Source organism: Pleurodeles waltl, chromosome 3_2 (assembly GCF_031143425.1).
Source record: "Pleurodeles waltl isolate 20211129_DDA chromosome 3_2, aPleWal1.hap1.20221129, whole genome shotgun sequence".
Lineage (NCBI taxonomy): Eukaryota > Metazoa > Chordata > Amphibia > Caudata > Salamandridae > Pleurodeles > Pleurodeles waltl.
In genome coordinates, this window is record NC_090441.1 from 217,542,293 (window position 1) to 217,559,844 (window position 17,552).

Genomic DNA, 17,552 nt, shown 5'->3' on the forward strand with positions numbered 1-17,552 from the left:
TGTCCTTTGTACATTAAACTGACACCTTACCTGTTCTATTCACCTTAACAGTACTTTCATTACCATACTTCAGTGCACTATGGGTGGAATAACCTTAACTAAGGAGCTGCATGGACGGGGAATACTTAAACCACACGACGGTACTGGGTGGGGGGGTCTGCACTGTAGTGCACAGGCCCCCCCATGGCACTGGCTTTCTGCCAGCCTTTTCATGGCGGGCTCCCCACCATGAAAAGGCTGGCAGAAAGAAGGGTTGTAATCAGCCAGGCAGCGCTGAGTTCAGGGCCGTTGTGGCTGGTTGCAAGCCCAACCGCCATCACCCCGTCGGGATCCTTGATCCTGTCGGGGACGGCGGTCTTTAGGCAGGTCTGCCTGCCAATCTTGTAATGTGGCGGTTGGACCACCATACCCCCAGCGGTACCTCATAATGCAGCCATAAGAGAGGGTTACAGAGTTAGTTGTGATCACAAACTCTGTCATCCTGTCCTACAGGCTTGGAGTTGTCCCCAATAGTTCATAGGGCACAGGAAGGCTTGTTGGGACTACATGACAAAATATAGAGTACAAAAATATTGCCAAAATAAATAGTTTGCATAGATATTGTCTTTGTATAGTTATAAGAATGACAAAAATATTGTGACCAACATTTTGTGGAAGAAAATATCATCAAAAACAAGGTAAAATGCTTATTTTTTCAAATAAATTCAAAATGTAAAGCAATATTTTAAAAACATAATTAATTGATAAAAATATGTTGTTTACATTGTATTGTGTTAAACTATAATGATATTGTAAAAATGATATTTTACAGTTTTAATTAAATTAATTGATGAACAAATGCGACCACAGCACTCAGAGCATAAGAAGTAGCAGAGTACGGGTATGAGCTTGTGTGTAGCAAATCCGTTAATGAAGAGTACAGCACTCCTCTTAGTGTTCCAGAGAGCTGTTTATTCGGACCAAAGGTCGTGTGTCCAGAAGTATAGTCAATCAAGCACAGCCAACACGTGTTTCGTCACAACAGTGACTTCATCAAGGCTGTAAGAAATATACAGTACAGAGATTTGTCTAGGTGTATTCTATTAAAACTTGAAATGAGGGTGAGAGAGAGTGGAGACGGTAAAAGCAAGTGATAAACCAAGTAGCTTCTAGATGAATCGATAATACTGCATGGGACACACTTGATATCGTAACTGTTTGCTGTCTTTTACACTTCGGTCTTTTCACTTTTTTAATCTTATGAAACTTTTTTGGACTAACATTCACGGTTTATCACTTGCTTTTACGGTCTCCACTCTCTCTCACCCTCGTTTCAAGTTTTAATAATATTATATATGTGTTGGCACCTTATGTTTACATACTCGGTCACTTTTGTCATGTCTGCAAACGTACAAAATTTGGTCTTTTACTTAATGTATACCGTTCCAGTGTGAATACATCTAGACAAATCTCTGTACTGTATATTTCTTACAGCCTTGATGAAGTCACTATTGTGACGAAACACATGTTGGCTGTGCTTGATTGACTGTACTTCTGGACACACGACCTTTGGTCTGAATGTTGTGACGAAACATGTGTTGGCTGTGCTTGATTGACTGTACTTCTGGACACACAACCTTTGGTCCTAATAAACAACTCTCTGGAATACTAAGAGGAGTGCTCTACTCTTCAGTAACGGATTTGCTACACACAAGCTTATACCCGTACTCTGCTACTTCTTATGCTTTGAGTGCTGTGGTCGCATTTGTTCATTGTACTTGGTGCATACTTGTATGCACTATTCTTGTGCCTTTGGGTAGTAGGGCACCTGACCACGTGCACCTACTTTTGTTTGACTATGTTTTTCTGTATGTACTGTTTTGGACACCACTTGGAAGTGCGAAACTTCTTGCCATTTACTACCTCCTATTTCAGGGTACATTTGTGTTAAATTAATTAATATTCTTATCTTGTTTGTGGTGATATTTCCTTTGACAATCTTATTGTCACAATTTTGTTTTGCAATACCTTTGAAAATACTATTTTGCAATACATGCTCACACAAACACACACACACACACACACATATACATATGCATCAATAGGGAAGGTGTTGACCTTCGGAGGGGTTAGATTTACTATTCACACTCCATTGTAACCTACAGTACAGAAAATGCAGGTCTTTTGAAGGGCTGCAAAAAACAACCTGATTCCCAATAATTTTCTACAAAATATGCAAACACCTAGAAATAATTAGAAATTAATTTCATATCAAAAACACAAAAACATATTGTATACTACCAAAAATTGATAAATAAATAATTAAATAATACAGAATAGTAAACATATGTACATAAAATATACTACATACTAGAAATAAACGGGAAACACCCAACAATAATAACACGATTTAAAATATATATTACTTTACATGAAATAAAATATTTAACTTAGGAAAATGTATTAACCAAATGTCATTATTTAAAACACTGAACACTAAAACAGTAATATAAAACAAATAAAGTACATAACATTTTCAGCTATATAAATTAATAATTATCAATTCGCCAATTAAATATTGGTAACTAATAATACAAAATATACTGTTCCCATGCGAAAAACTCTACGAAAATATCCACTACTAGCAACAATAGGAACATTAACATAAACTGTAAAGTTTAAAAAAAAAATGAATTATTAAAATAATAACAAAATATAACAATTTCTAAATTAATCATAAGCTACAAAATTAATAAAAAATAATTACATTACAATAAAATTATTTATACTTTAATCAACTTCTCACCCTATTCTCCCTCAAAGCAAGCAGCCTGACAAAAAAATATAAACTAAAAAAAAAAACATTTAAATATACTTTCAAATGTAAAATTCCAAACAATTAAAAAACAATTGAAATCATTAACAATAAATTACATAATTAATAAACAATTGAATGATTTCATTAATAAAAATATTAATACACTGAACAACTTCCCACCCTATTCCCCCAAAACCCAACACTGCACTATCACAACAAAAATAGTTAATCAAAATGTGAAAATCTCAATATACTTTAAAAAAAACAAATCAAACTTAAATACTAACATGCCTATTAAACAAATATATTTAAATAATTATACATCAAATGTCTATTTAATTTACAATGCAATAATTAATAATAATATTACATTACTTATCATTTAAATTACTCCCCACCCTATTCCCCTAAAACCCAGTAACCCACTACCACATTATAAATTACTAAAGCAATTTTTAAAAATCAACATTTTAAATTATAACCTATATTACATATAATGAATAACCATTACACTAATAATACCAACATCTAAAATGAACATTATAACTAATATATATTACATTACGCAAGAAACAATATTTTACAAATATATTTAAGTAAACAACATTAAGTAAAACAATAATATTTAAACAAATATCCTAGAATAAATTATAGATATTCTGTAACACGATATTTCTGCACTAACAATATTTTTGTCACAATATTTAAAACTCAATATTTTGTCCAAACACATTTGTTTTTACAGATATTAAACCTTTAGGCCTTATTACGAGGCTAGCAGTCCTCGGACTGCCAGCCTTGCGGTGGCGGTCGGACAGCCGCAACTCTTGCACCCCGATCGTCATATTACAACCTTGGCAGACAGATCCACCAGGAGACCGCCGTTCCCACCAGGAACATTGATCCCGACGGGGTGAAGGCAGTCGAAGTTGTAACGAGTCAGGGCGGCGCTGATTATTACCACAATTTCTGCGAGCCTTTTCAGGGCAGGGACTCCACCGTGGAAAGGCTGGCGGAAAGGGGACATGGGCAGTGCATGGGCCCCCCTGCCCAGCACCATCGGAATGCGCACTATCTGCTTTGCAGACAGTGCGCATTTTGAGGGTGCTGGATGGCCCCGTGCAACGACAATGGACTCTGCTCCATGTTAAGCTGAGTCCAATGCCGCCACACAGTTTTAAGGAAACTTTACACTGGGTCTGTTAGGGAGACCACCAGACTTGTAATGAGGCCCTTTGTCCCCCCAAAGACCGGCAATCTCTGTTCCAAATGGTTAGAGTTGCACAAACTCTCGCCCAGACTGACCGAACTGTCACATAATTCAGTGATGTGTGAGAGGGAGAGAGCAGCACATCTACTAAGATATGGTACTATTCTGCTCTGTCTAGCAATGATGCACAATCAGGCTGCAGAGCACCATGCACACACCTTTGCACCTTAGTGCAAAGGTGTTTGCATGATTCTAGTATAGGGTTACCTTCCAATGTAAAGTTCTATACTTAAAACTTACTTTAAAACTTTTTTCACTTCAGAGGTGTGCTGTACAGTGTAGCACACATGCAAAGTGGGAAAAGTTCAGAAAAATAAAAGCATTTCTCCATTCTAACGCCTGTTTCAAAGTGGTAATTGTTTGCGCAAAACCCTATCTACTATTGGTTAAAGATAAAGATAGGGTTTTGCAACAAAACCCATGGCTGGCTGCATGGGAATGACCATGTAATACCCGTGGAATGCCCTCTTGATACAGAGTAATGCAAAATAGTGCTCTGTGTTACTTTCAGGTAACTTTTTAATGTGAAATATAATTCAAAAAACATTTTGTGAAGGTGTACATCACATTTTAATGCCAAAATAAATCCAATGAAAAACATTTTGTGCGGGTGTACATCACATTTGTGATCCAAACCCAGTGCAAAAGGTTTCCATATCTGACTCAAAGACTCTGAAAAATCATAACTATTGTAAACCTTGTCTTTGCAGCAATTCTGAAATAGTGAATTAGCCTCACCCTCACCCTCACTTGTACTCACAGCTAATGAGCTCACTGTATTTTACCTTCCTAAGATTTATACATACACCAAAACCAAAAATATTTTTGTGAGGACAGTGTGTGCTCTGTACTTACTACACAAAAGACTATATACATACAGTATCTTAGGCCTTGAAAAAGCAGACAGAAATTTGCGAAACATTATTCTGGCTGGTGCTTATGAAAGTTAAACGCAAATTAATAAAGAAATAGCCTTTGTGTCACATAAAAAGAATCACTCATGTGCAATGATTCTCTTCATGTGCAAAATCTGAATAAAACTTTTGTTTTACTTTGGGTATAAAACTGATGGCAGAGGCTCTATGGTGCTCATTTGCTATATTTAAAAAGTTAATCAGAAAAATACCTGATTTAGGTAGATTGAAGCAGCGCAGTGTGTGATCATTCCCTGAAAAGCTAATGCAGTAGCTAAATATCTGCATCAGTTTCTGTGTGTTTAAGTATCCCTGGGGTGTCTACGTATACTGCTGTGGTCAGGGGCAAATATGTGTGCAATCAGGTCCTTGGAATAGTCAGTCATACCCCCAAGCTTCTGGAACTCGGATGCAGACAATCTATGCTGGAGATGCAGTGGAGCCTTGACAGAGCTCAGGACTTGTGTATGACTCCAGTCCAATCCTAGGCACTGTTATAGGGGTGCCACGCCACTCACAGCAGACACACACTGCTAGATTCACCAGCACGTACATGCAACACTGTGCGGAAGCACAGCAGGCACAAGTGTCTTGATTTCTCCCCTCCGGTCCATTTTTCACTTTAATCTCTAAGTAGATCCGTAGAAAATCTTATAGGATGGAAACACTAATATGCCTTATCTTACACACTTATCAAATCTCATCCACAATGTTCAACCTATGTCAAGTCCATGAAAACTAAAGAGAGATGAGGATGGGCAATCCAACATACTGTTGCAATGAAGGAAGAAGAGAGTGCAGCTCACCCAGGGAAGAGAAGGCTTCTTGGATTTCCTTCATCACACTCCTGTACAGTTCCTTCTGCCAGTTATGCAAGAGCTTCCACTCCTCTTCGGAGAAGCAGGCGGCAATATCGTAGAATGTAATTGAAGCCTGAAACAGCAAGATTGACCGATGATTCGCCAACTCCACAAAGTAAAGGTGATACACACTAAGGAAGATACTCAAGTAAAAGAGGACACTGTTTCTAGCAAGACTTAGGCGTAACCAATCTCTCCTACGCAGTGCTAGCAGTAAAGACAACAAACACGACATCCTTTCAAATAACAATGAACAACTGTCAACACCTTAAATTAAATCCTCAATAAATATCTGTGCGATTTAACAAGATCTAAAAAAGCAGCCTGCTGTGCAATGTATGTGATTTTACTTTCAGCACTTGAAGAATATATGAAGGCCATCTGTGGTGTCCTTGGGAGCCCTAGGCGAATCATCGTAAAGTCAGTGCACTTTCACACCACTGCTATGCCAGCACTGACTGAGTCCAACAACCTAGCTCAGAAGACGCTACGCTTCCACAGCACAGGTACGCAAAATGTGATTGAGTCAGACAGCCTGGCCCATCAAGACAGTGCGCCTGCACACCACAGCTATTTCAGTGCTGACTGAGTCAGAAAATCTGGCTCATATTTGGCCTCTACCACCAACACCACCTGTTGCCCTAACTGAACACACTCTCTGGCTTCAGCCAAAGAAAGATCAGATTGTATGAGCCTACATACATAAAATATATGCAAGCTATTACTCTGGAACACATTTGAGATCGTTCAGCCTTACAATCTGCCAAGTTTACCCTCTTCACCACACAGGTAAATGGAAGGACTCTGGGAGGTGCAACCAGTGAAACATCCTCGCACATCATGCATGACCTGAACATTTCCTAAGATTATGATAAGGAGCCAACAGCCACTTGTACACCACAGACAAGTATCCTGTCCCTCTGGCACAATGGGTCTGTTCATGTACACTGCAGACAAGTACACCGCCTCTCTACACAAAGGGTGTCTTCTTGGACACCACAGACAAGCACACTGCCTCTCTGCACAAAGGGTCTCTTCTTGGACACCGACACCATCAGCTCCCAAGTCTCCCAAGTCCTCGCCTCAACAGACTACATCCTCCTAGGCGACCTGAACTTCCACATAGAAAATAACAACGATACTAACACCACCAACCTTATCGCCAACCTCGCCAACCTCAGCCTCAAGCAACTTGTCTCCTCACCGACCCACTCCACAGGCCACACTCTCGATCCTATCTTCACAACCAGCAAACACGTGACCTTCAGCCACACCACCGAACTCTACTGGACAGACCACCAATGCATCCACTTTTTCTAACAAAAACAAGTCACTCACCACCACCGCACACAGCCGCCCGACGCAACTGGAGCAGAATATCCTCGGACTCTACTGGACAGACCACCGATGCATCCACTTTTTCTAACAAAAACAAGTCACTCACCACCACTGCACACAGCCAAGGTCATCGAAAAAATCGTGAATAATCAACTATCCCGGTTCCTGGAGGACAACAAGGCACTTGACACCTCCCAATCCGGATTCCGAAAAAACCACAGCACCAAGACCGCACTCATTGCTGCAACAGACGACATCAGGACCATGTTAGACAAAGGAGAAACAGCAGCACTCATTCTCCTGGATCTCACCGCAGCTTTCGACACAGTATGCCATCACACTCTCTGCACACGCCTCCACAACGCTGGAATCCGCGACAAAGCCCTTGACTGGATCTCGTCATTTCTTAAGGACAGGACCCAAAGAGTTCGCCTCCCGCAGTTCCTATCAGAAGCCTCCAATATCACCTGTGGCGTCCCTCAAGGATCTTCACTCAGCCCCACATTTTTCAACGTATACATGGCCCCCCTCGGCAACATCGCACGAACACACATCAACATAGTCTCCTACGCCGACGACACTCAGCTCATCATCTCCCTCACAAATGATCCCACCACTGCAAAGGACAACCTCCACAACGGACTCCAAACCATAGCCAGCTGGATGGAAGTTAGCCACCTAAGGCTAAACACAGACAAAACAGAATTACTCATCTTCGGCACCAACCCCTCAGCATGGAACGACTCCTGGTGGCCCACCTCCCTAGGATCCTCACCCTCACCCACCACCCACGCACGCAACCTGGGCGTCATCTTGGATTCCACACTCAGCATGACTCAGCAGGTCAATGCCATCTCCTCTTCCTGCTACTACACCCTCCGCCTGCTCCGCAGAACCTCCAAGTGGATTCCCATTGAAACCAGGAAGACCGTCACCCACGCCTTTGTCAGTAGTCGACTGGATTACAGAAATGCCCTATATGCAGGAATCGCAAACAAACTCCAGACAAAACTGCAAAGAATCCAGAACGCATCTGCACGTCTCATTCTGGACATTCCACGCTGCAACCACATCTCCCCCCATCTCAGAGACCTACATTGGCTACCAGTATCGAAGAGGATCACTTTCAAGATCCTCATCCACGCACACAAGGCCCTCCACAACACGTGCCCAACATACCTCAAGGACAGACTCACCTTTCACACCCCGACCCGCAACCTTCGCTCAACCAACCACACCCTTGCCTACGTTCCTCGCATCTGCCGCACGACCACTGGAGGAAGATCATTCTCCTACGTCGCCGCAAAGACCTGGAACTCCCTACCACTCCACCTCCGCCTTACCGATGACATCCTATCTTCCAGGAAACACCTTAAGACCCGGCTGTTGGACCAGTAGCTCCCCCTCCCCCCCTGCCTTGAGACCTTCCGGGTGAGTAGTGCGCTTTACAAATCCCTGATTGATTGATTGACATGTACGCTGTCTCTCTGCACATATGATGCCTTCATGCACACTGCAGACAAGTACATTGTGCCTCTGCACAAAGGGCCCCTTCTTCCACACCACACACATGTACACTGTTTCTCTGCACAAAGGGCCCCTTCTAGTACACCACAGACATGTACACTGTCTCTCTGCACATAGGGTCCCTTCTTGTACACCACAGACATGTATACTGTCAGCCAGCAACAAAGGGACCATTCTTGCAAATCACAGACAAGTACACTGTCCCTCTGCACAAAAGATACCTTCTTGGTACAAAGGGTCTGTTCTTCAACACCACAGAAACGTACACTGTCTCTCTGCACAAAGGGTCCCTTCTTGCAAACCACAGACAGGTGCACTGTCCTCTGCACAAAGGGTCCATTCTTCCACACCGCAGACAAGTACACTGTTCCTCTGCACAAAGGGTCTGCTCTAGTACACATCAGACAAGTACACTGTCTCTCTGTACAAAGGGCCCCTTCTAGTACACCAGACATGTACACTTACTCTCTGCACATAGGGTCCCTTCTTGTACACCACAGACAAGTATACTGTCAGCCAGCAACAAAGGGACCATTCTTGCAATTCACAGACAAGTACACTGTTCTCTGCACAAAGGGTCTGCTCTAGTACACATCAGACAAGTACACTGTCTCTCTGTACAAAGGGTCCCTTCTTCCACACCACCGACAGGTACACTGTCCCGCTGCACAAAGGGTCCCTTCTTCCACACCCGCAGACAAGTACACTGTCCCTTTGGTACAAAGGGTCCATTCTTGCAAATCACAGACAAGTCCACTGCCACTCTGCACAAAGAGTCCCCTTGTGTACATCACAAACAAGTACACTGCCCCTCTGCACAAAGGGTCCATTCTTGTACACTGCAGACATGTACACTGACCCGCTGCACAAAGGGTCCCTTCTTGTACACCGTAGACAAGTACACTATCCCTCTGCACAAAGGGTCTCTTCTTGCACACCACAGACAAGTACACTGTCCCTCTGGTAAAAAGGGTTTCTTTGTGCACGCCACAGACAAGTACATTGTCCCTCTGGCACAAAGGGTTCCTTTTTCCACACCACAGACAACTACACTGTCCATCTGATACAAAGGGTCCCTTCTCCCACACCACAGAACAGTACACTGTCCCTCTGGTACAAAGGGTCCCTTTTCCCACACCACAGACCAGTACACTGTCCCTCTGGGACAAAGGGTCCCTTCTTGCACACCACAGACAAGTACACTGTCCCTCTTCACAAAAAGTCACTTTGTGTACATCACAAACAAGTACATTGTCCATCTGCACAAAAGGTCTGCTCTTGTACACATCAGACAAGTACACTGTCTCTCTGTACAAAGGGTCCCTTCTTGCACATCACAGACAAGTACACTGTCGTTCTGGCACAAAGGGTCCCTTTATCCACACCACAGACAAGTACACTGTCCTTCTGGCATAAGGCATCCCTTCTTGCACACCACAGACATGTATATTGTCCCTCTGCACAAAGGGTCCGTTTTTGTACACCGCAGACAAGTAAGCTGTCTCTCTGGCACAAAGGGTTCCTTCTTGCACACCACTGATAGGTACACTGTCCCTTTGGCATAAAGTGTCCCTTCTTGCAAACCACAGACAAGTACACTGTCCCTCTGCACAAAGGGACTGCTCTTGTACACCACAGACAATTACACTGTCCCTCTGCACAAAGAGTCCATTCTGTCAAATCACAGACAAGTACCCAGGCAAGTACACTGCCCTTCTACACAATCAATGCTTTCTTTCACACCTCAGACAGGTCAGGTATACTGTCCCTCTGGCACAAAGGGTCCCTTCTTTTGGACCGCAGACAAGTATATTTCCCCTCTGCAAACAGGGTCCCTTCTTGGACACCACAGACAAGTACAGTGCACCACTGCACAAAGGGTCTGCTCTTGTACACCTCAGACAGGTATACCGTCCCTCTGCACAAAGGATCCTTTCTTCAACACAAGAGAGAAGTGCTCAGACAAGTACACTGTACCTCTGCACAAAAGGTCCCTTCTTGCACACCACAGACAAGTACACTGTCCCTCTCACATATAGTATCCCTTCTTGCACACCACAGACAGGTACACTGTCCCTCTGCAAAAAGGGTCTGTTCTTGTATATCGCAGACAAGTACACTCCCTCTGCACAAAGGGTCCATTCTTTCACTCCAAAGACAAGTACACTGTTCCTCTGCACAAAGGGCCCATTCTTCTACTCCACAGACAAGTTCATTGTCCCTCTGCACAAATGGTCCCTTTTTGCACACCACAGACAAGTACACTACCACCCTGCACAAAGTCCTGCAGTCCGCATCATTAGTTTGTCAAACACACTGGGTGCTCAGACATGTGTAACTGTCCCCACAGGGGCATGTAGCATCCGTGGTGTGACTGAGAATGTGAGTGAGAAGGCCTTCGAGTAAATCTCCTCTCAAGGGATAATAACTGTTAGAAATGGGGTCGCTAGTTGGCAGTTGGTTTGCACCCTGTCCAAGTAGGATCCACATTGTAGTCAGTATAAGGGAGATACCCCCTCAGATAAACCCTGCTCACCCACTTGGTAGCTTGGCACGAGCAGTTAGGCTTATCTCAGAAGCAATGTGTAAAGCATTTGCACATAACACACATTAGTACGGGAAAACACTACAAAGGGACACCACACCAGTTTTAGAAAAATAGCAAATATTTATCTGTGTTAAACAAAACTACAATGATAAAAATCCAACATACAGTGCTAAAGGTATGAATTTTGTAAGATTTATCTTAAAAATACAGTTCCTTGAAGTCGATAGCTCCACCTGGGGCTAGCACAGCATTGTGGGCAACAAAACCAACAATTCAGGCTGGCCGTGGCATTGCGGGCCAGCTACGGTGTCGGGAATACCCGCAAACAGTTCCTTGGATTTGTAGGACGTTGTGATCCTTGCGGTGAGCTCCAGAGAGCAGTGTCATTGGCGTTGCGGTGTCGGTTCCAGAGTCGGTGTGGGAGTGTTTGGGCCCTTAAAGTCTCATGCGTTGCAGAACGAATTCCGGGCTGAAGAAGTCAGGAGCGCTGACGTGGATGGCATCGGGGCTGCGGTACGAAGCGGGACGATGCGACGTGCAGTGCCAACAGGTCACGATGCAGGCAGCGGCTCAATGACGGCGCCCAGCGGCGTTGAAGAGACCAGGGATGCGGTGTGAAGCGGGGCGGTGCGACGTGCAGTGTCACCAGGTCACAGTGCAGGCAGTGTCGTCGCTGAAGCGATGTCGTTGGTAGGCCCAAGCCAGTGGTGAGGGACGGGACGGTGCTTCATGACCCTAATGAGCGGTGTCTACAGGCCAAGGTGCAGGCAGAATGCCTGGTGAAGACACTGGAGTCGATGATGTTGGCATCGGTGGACCAGGTCTGCGGTGTGGGACGGGACGGTGTTTCGTGTACCTCACGAGCGGTGTCCACAGGCCACAGTCCAGGCAGCGGCTCGGTGACGGCATCCAGCGGAGTCGGTGAGACCAGGGCTGCGGTGTAAAGCAGGGTGGTGCGACGTGCAGTATCACAAGGTCACGGTGCAGGCAGAGCATCGTCGTTGCTGAAGCGCTGTCGTTGGTAGGCCCAAGCCAGGGGTGCGGGACAGGATGGTGCTTCGTGACCCTCACGAGCGCTGTCCACAGGCCACTGTGCAGGCAGGATGCCTGGTGAAGACACTGGAGTCGATGATGTTGGCGTCGGTGGACCGGGCCTGCTGTGTGGGACGGGACGATGCTTCGTGTACCTCACGATCTGTGTCTCCAGGCAACGTGCGGGCAGCGGTGCCGGTGTCAGCAGGGGCGGCGGCGTCAGGTATGCCCAGGCTACGGTGTGAGCAGGCAATGCTGGAGTGCAGGCCCACTGGTCGCAGTGTGAACAGCAGCTCGGTGAAGTCATCCGATGACGGCGTCGGTGAGACCAGGGTCGTGCTGCGAAGCAGAGCAATACGACTCTGTGCGGCATTGGCAGGTCACGTGGAGGCCAGCGGCATTGCAGTGGTTTCTCCTCTTGAGCAGCACAAAACACACAGTTCCCAGTGCTGCAGGTTGAGGAAACCGAAGTCTTTGCTGTCCCTGAGACTTCTAACAGGAGGCAAGCTCTACTCCAAGCCCTCGGAGAACTTTCTCAAGCAGGATACACAGCAAAATTCACCCTTTGCACTCTTTTTAGGCAGAAGCAGCTACTGCAGGCCAGTCGAGCAAAGCAACACAGCAAAGGGCCAGTACTCCTCCTCCAGCTCTTCTCCTTGGCAGAGGTTCCTCTCGATTCCAGAACGATTCTAAACGACTGTTTTTTTGTTTTTGTTTCTTATACCCTGTTCTGCCTTTGAAGTTGGCAAACTTCAATGCAAAGTCTCAAGTGCTTGCAAGATCCTTCCTTGTCCAGGCCAGGCCCTAAACGCACACCAAGGGGTCGGAGACTGGATTGAGTGAGGGCAGGCACAGTCCTTTCAGGTGTGAACGACCACTCCTCCCTCCTCTCTAGCTCAGATGGCTCATCGGGATATGCAGGCTACACCCCGTCCCCTTTTGTGTCACTGTCTAGAGAGGTGCAAAACAGCCCAACTGTCAAACTGACCCAGACAGACAATCCACAAACAGGCAGAGACACAGAATGGTTTAAGCAAGAAAATACGTACTTTCTAAAAGTGGCATTTTCAAACAGACAATTTAAAAAACAACTTCCATAAAAGATGTATTTTTAAATTGTGAGTTCAGAGACCCTAAACTCCACATTTTTATCTGCTCTCAAAGGGAATATGCGCTTTAGGGGTATTTAAAGGGAGCCCCCATGTTAACCTATGAGAAAGATGGGCCCTACACAGTGAAAACCGAATTTGGCAGTATGTCACTGTTAGGACATAAAACACACTAATATATGTACTACCTTAAACATACACTGCACCCTGCCTATGGGGTTAACCCATGGCCTACCTTGGGGTGCCTTACATGTAGTAAAGGGGAAGGTTTGGCTGTTTACAACTACACATACAGACACTGCAGTGGCAGGTCTGAGCCATGTTTACTGGGTTACAAATGTGGGTGGCACAATAAATGCTGCAGGCCCACTAGTAGCATTTGATTTACAGGCCCTGGGCACCTCTGGTGCACTTTACTAGGGACTTACCAGTAAATCAAATATGCCAATCATGGATAACTCAATCAACAGTACAATTTACCTAGGGAGCACTTGCACTTAAGCACTGATTATCAGTGGTAAAGTGTGCAGAGACAACAAACCAGCAAAAACAGACCTGAAAAAATAGGAGGAAAAAGGCAAAATGTTTGGGGATAACCCTGCAAAAAGGGCCATTTCGAACAATAACCATTTCTCCCGCTTGGTGGAACAAATGCACAACCTCAGTGTCAGATAAGCATGCATAAAGGAGACAGGCTATTTCATTAAAGTGAGTGTGAAAGACGCTTTAGCACACATGCACAGCTTCAGTGCACCTCAGGCCTCTCCTTGCACCGAGGGCAAAAGGTGCTTTTCCAGGAGGACACTTCTTCACCTCCACTGGGATGAGACCTTCCTTGTGGCTCTCCAAGGGAAACGGTGAAGGTGTAAGGGTGACGTGGTGACTGAATGAAAACTGTGACTGGATCCTTGACACAATAAGTAGACAGCACTGAGTGCACATTATGACAGATGCCAAAAGTACACACATGTGTCCTGCTGCCAGGGAACTACCCACCTCATCTGGACTCTGCTGGGGCATCTCTCCAATGCCAACTAGTCACTGGTACTGCCCTGGTGGGTGAGCTCTGCAGCTGGTGAGGGGTGAGTACTCCCCTCATCTGGGCCCTGCTGTGACATCTCTCCAGTGCACACTGGTGAGGGGTGAGTACTAACCACATCTGGACCCTGCGGGTACACCTCTCCAGTGCTCACTGGTGAAGGGTGAGTTCTCACCTCATCTGGGCCCTGTTGGGACATCTCTCTAGTGCCCACTGATACTGCCCTGGTGGGTGAGCTATGCAGCTGGTGAGGGGTGAGTACTCACCTCATCTGGGCCCTGCTGGGACATCTCTCCAATGCTGCCCAGGTGGGTGAGTTCTGTAGCAGGTGAGGGGTGAGTACTCACCTCATCTGGACACTGCTGGGACACGCCTCCAATGCCCACTGGTGAGGGGTGAGTACTCACCTCCTCTGGGCCCTGCTGGGACATCTCTCCAGTGCTGTGGAGGAGGGTGAGCTCTGCAGCTGGTGAGGGCTGAGTACTCACCTCATCTGGGCCCTGCTGGGACATCTCTCCAATGCTGCCCAGGTGGGTGAGCTCTGCAGCTGGTGAGGGCTGAGTACTCACCTCATCTGGGCCCTGCTGGGACATCTCTACAGTGCCCACTGGTGGGTGAGGTCTGTAGCTGGTGAGGGGTGAGTACTCACCTCCTCTGGACCCTGCTGGGACATCTCTCCAGTGCTGTGGAGGTGGGTGAGCTCTGCAGTTGGTGAGGGCTGAGTACTCACCTCATCTGGGCCGTGCTGGGACATCTCTCCAATGCTGCCCATGTGGGTGAGTTCTGTAGCAGGTGAGGGGTGAGTACTCACCTCATCTGGGCCCTGCTGGGACATCTCTACAGTGCCCACTGGTGGGTGAGTTCTGTAGCAGGTGAGGGGTGAGTACTCACCTCCTATGGACCCTGCTGGGACATCTCTCCAGTGCTGTGGAGGTGGGTGAGCTCTGCAGCTGGTGAGGGCTGAGTACTCACCTCATCTGGGCCCTGCTGGGACATCTCTCCAATGCTGCCCAGGTGGGTGAGTTCTGTAGCAGGTGAGGGGTGAGTACTCACCTCATCTGGACACTGCTGGGACACGCCTCCAATGCCCACTGGTGAGGGGTGAGTACTCACGTCCTCTGGGCCCTGCTGGGACATCTCTCCAATGCTGCCCAGGTGGGTGAGTTCTGTAGCAGGTGAGGGGTGAGTACTCACCTCATCTGGGCCCTGCTGGGACATCTCTACAGTGCCCACTGGTGGGTGAGTTCTGTAGCAGGTGAGGGGTGAGTACTCACCTCCTATGGACCCTGCTGGGACATCTCTCCAGTGCTGTGGAGGTGGGTGAGCTCTGCAGCTGGTGAGGGCTGAGTACTCACCTCATCTGGGCCGTGCTGGGACATCTCTCCAATGCTGCCCAGGTGGGTGAGTTCTGTAGCAGGTGAGGGGTGAGTACTCACCTCATCTGGGCCCTGCTGGGACATCTCTACAGTGCCCACTGGTGGGTGAGTTCTGTAGCAGGTGAGGGGTGAGTACTCACCTCCTATGGACCCTGCTGGGACATCTCTCCAGTGCTGTGGAGGTGGGTGAGCTCTGCAGCTGGTGAGGGCTGAGTACTCACCTCATCTGGGCCCTGCTGGGACATCTCTCCAATGCTGCCCAGGTGGGTGAGTTCTGTAGCAGGTGAGGGGTGAGTACTCACCTCATCTGGACACTGCTGGGACATCTCTACAGTGCCCACTGGTGGGTGAGTTCTGTAGCAGGTGAGGGGTGAGTACTCACCTCCTATGGACCCTGCTGGGACATCTCTCCAGTGCTGTGGAGGTGGGTGAGCTCTGCAGCTGGTGAGGGCTGAGTACTCACCTCATCTGGGCCCTGCTGGGACATCTCTCCAATGCTGCCCAGGTGGGTGAGTTCTGTAGCAGGTGAGGGGTGAGTACTCACCTCATCTGGACACTGCTGGGACACGCCTCCAATGCCCACTGGTGAGGGGTGAGTACTCACCTCCTCTGGGCCTTGCTGGGACATCTCTCCAGTGCTGTGCAGGAGGGTGAGCTCTGCAGCTGGTGAGGGGTCAGTAGGTGAGGGGGACTCACAGCTCCTGGTATGAACCGCCCACCCCAAGGTATGTCACAGGTGAATCCCCAGTGATGAGGAGGTTGGAGGCACACAGATAGCTCTCACACCGCCCGAGCAGTGGAGCTTCAGAGAGGGGCGGCCGCCCTGGGCGACAGATAAAGGACAGGGCAAGAGGGGCAGGGTCAGGCACTAATAATGCTGAGAGTTAGGCTGGGGCTTCCTGCTTCAGCCCCTTCAGGCGCTGCTGCTCACTGCGCATGCTCGGTGAAATAGTGTCACTTCCTGCTTCAGCCCCTTCAGGCGCTGCTGCACACTGCGCATGCTCGGTGTAATTGTGCCACTTCGTGCTTCAGCCCCTTCAGGCGCTGCTGCACACTGCGCATGCTCGGTGAAATAGTGTCACTTCCTGCTTCAGCCCCTTCAGGCGCTGCTGCACACTGCGCATGCTCGGTGTAATTGTGCCACTTCCTGCTTCAGCTCCTGCAGGCGCTGCTGCTCACTGCGCATGCCCAGTGTAAATGTGCCACTTCCTGCTTCAGCTCCTGGAGGCGCTGCTGCTCACTGCGCATGCCCAGTGTAATTGTGCCTCTCCCTGCTTCGTCTCCTAGTTGACACTATTCCTTGCGGCGCATTCTCGGTATCAGGGTTCATTTCAGACCTAGCGCCTGCAGAGTGTACTCCTTATTGCGCATGCTCAGTGTGTAAGTACACCCCTGCGCTCATTCTCCTTACTGCGCATGCCCATTATGAGAAGGCCGGTTCCGCCGTCACTATTCATGAATGCGCATGCTCAGTGTTAGGCTACCTCTTCTCCCGCAGACATTACTCTGTACGCATCCTCGGAGTCAGAGTCCTGATGTCTCCATAAGCGCGCGCCCCGGTGTGCGCATGCTCGGTGGGAGCGTCCCGTGCAGCCTGCTGGCCCCAGACTCTTGTGCGCATGCTCAGTGCGGAGAGCACGTGCCCAGGCACCTCCCTCGAGGGCAGTTTTTGGGGGTTCGGGGGTCCGGGTGGTTGGCGCCGGCCCTCCGTTTTTTCTCAGAGTTTGTTGATTTTTCAGGCG

General features: G+C 47.4%; 1 protein-coding gene across 2 annotated transcripts in view; it reads right to left on the reverse strand.

Annotated features, from left to right (window-relative positions):
* Positions 1-16,748, reverse strand: part of LOC138286729 (uncharacterized) — a 150,283-nt gene extending 133,535 nt beyond the window's left edge. The window contains exons 1-2 of one of the 2 annotated variants that reach the window (XM_069227252.1): positions 16,415-16,748; positions 5,788-5,914 (exon numbers count right to left, since the gene is read on the reverse strand). In XM_069227252.1, the coding sequence (XP_069083353.1) occupies positions 5,788-5,914; positions 16,415-16,438 (151 nt within the window). In that variant the 5' untranslated portion in view covers positions 16,439-16,748. Of the gene's footprint in view, positions 1-5,787; positions 5,915-14,700; positions 14,955-16,414 lie in introns of those variants that run through there. The other variant, XM_069227251.1, reaches the window with a different exon arrangement.
* Positions 16,749-17,552: the final 804 nt, after the last annotated feature.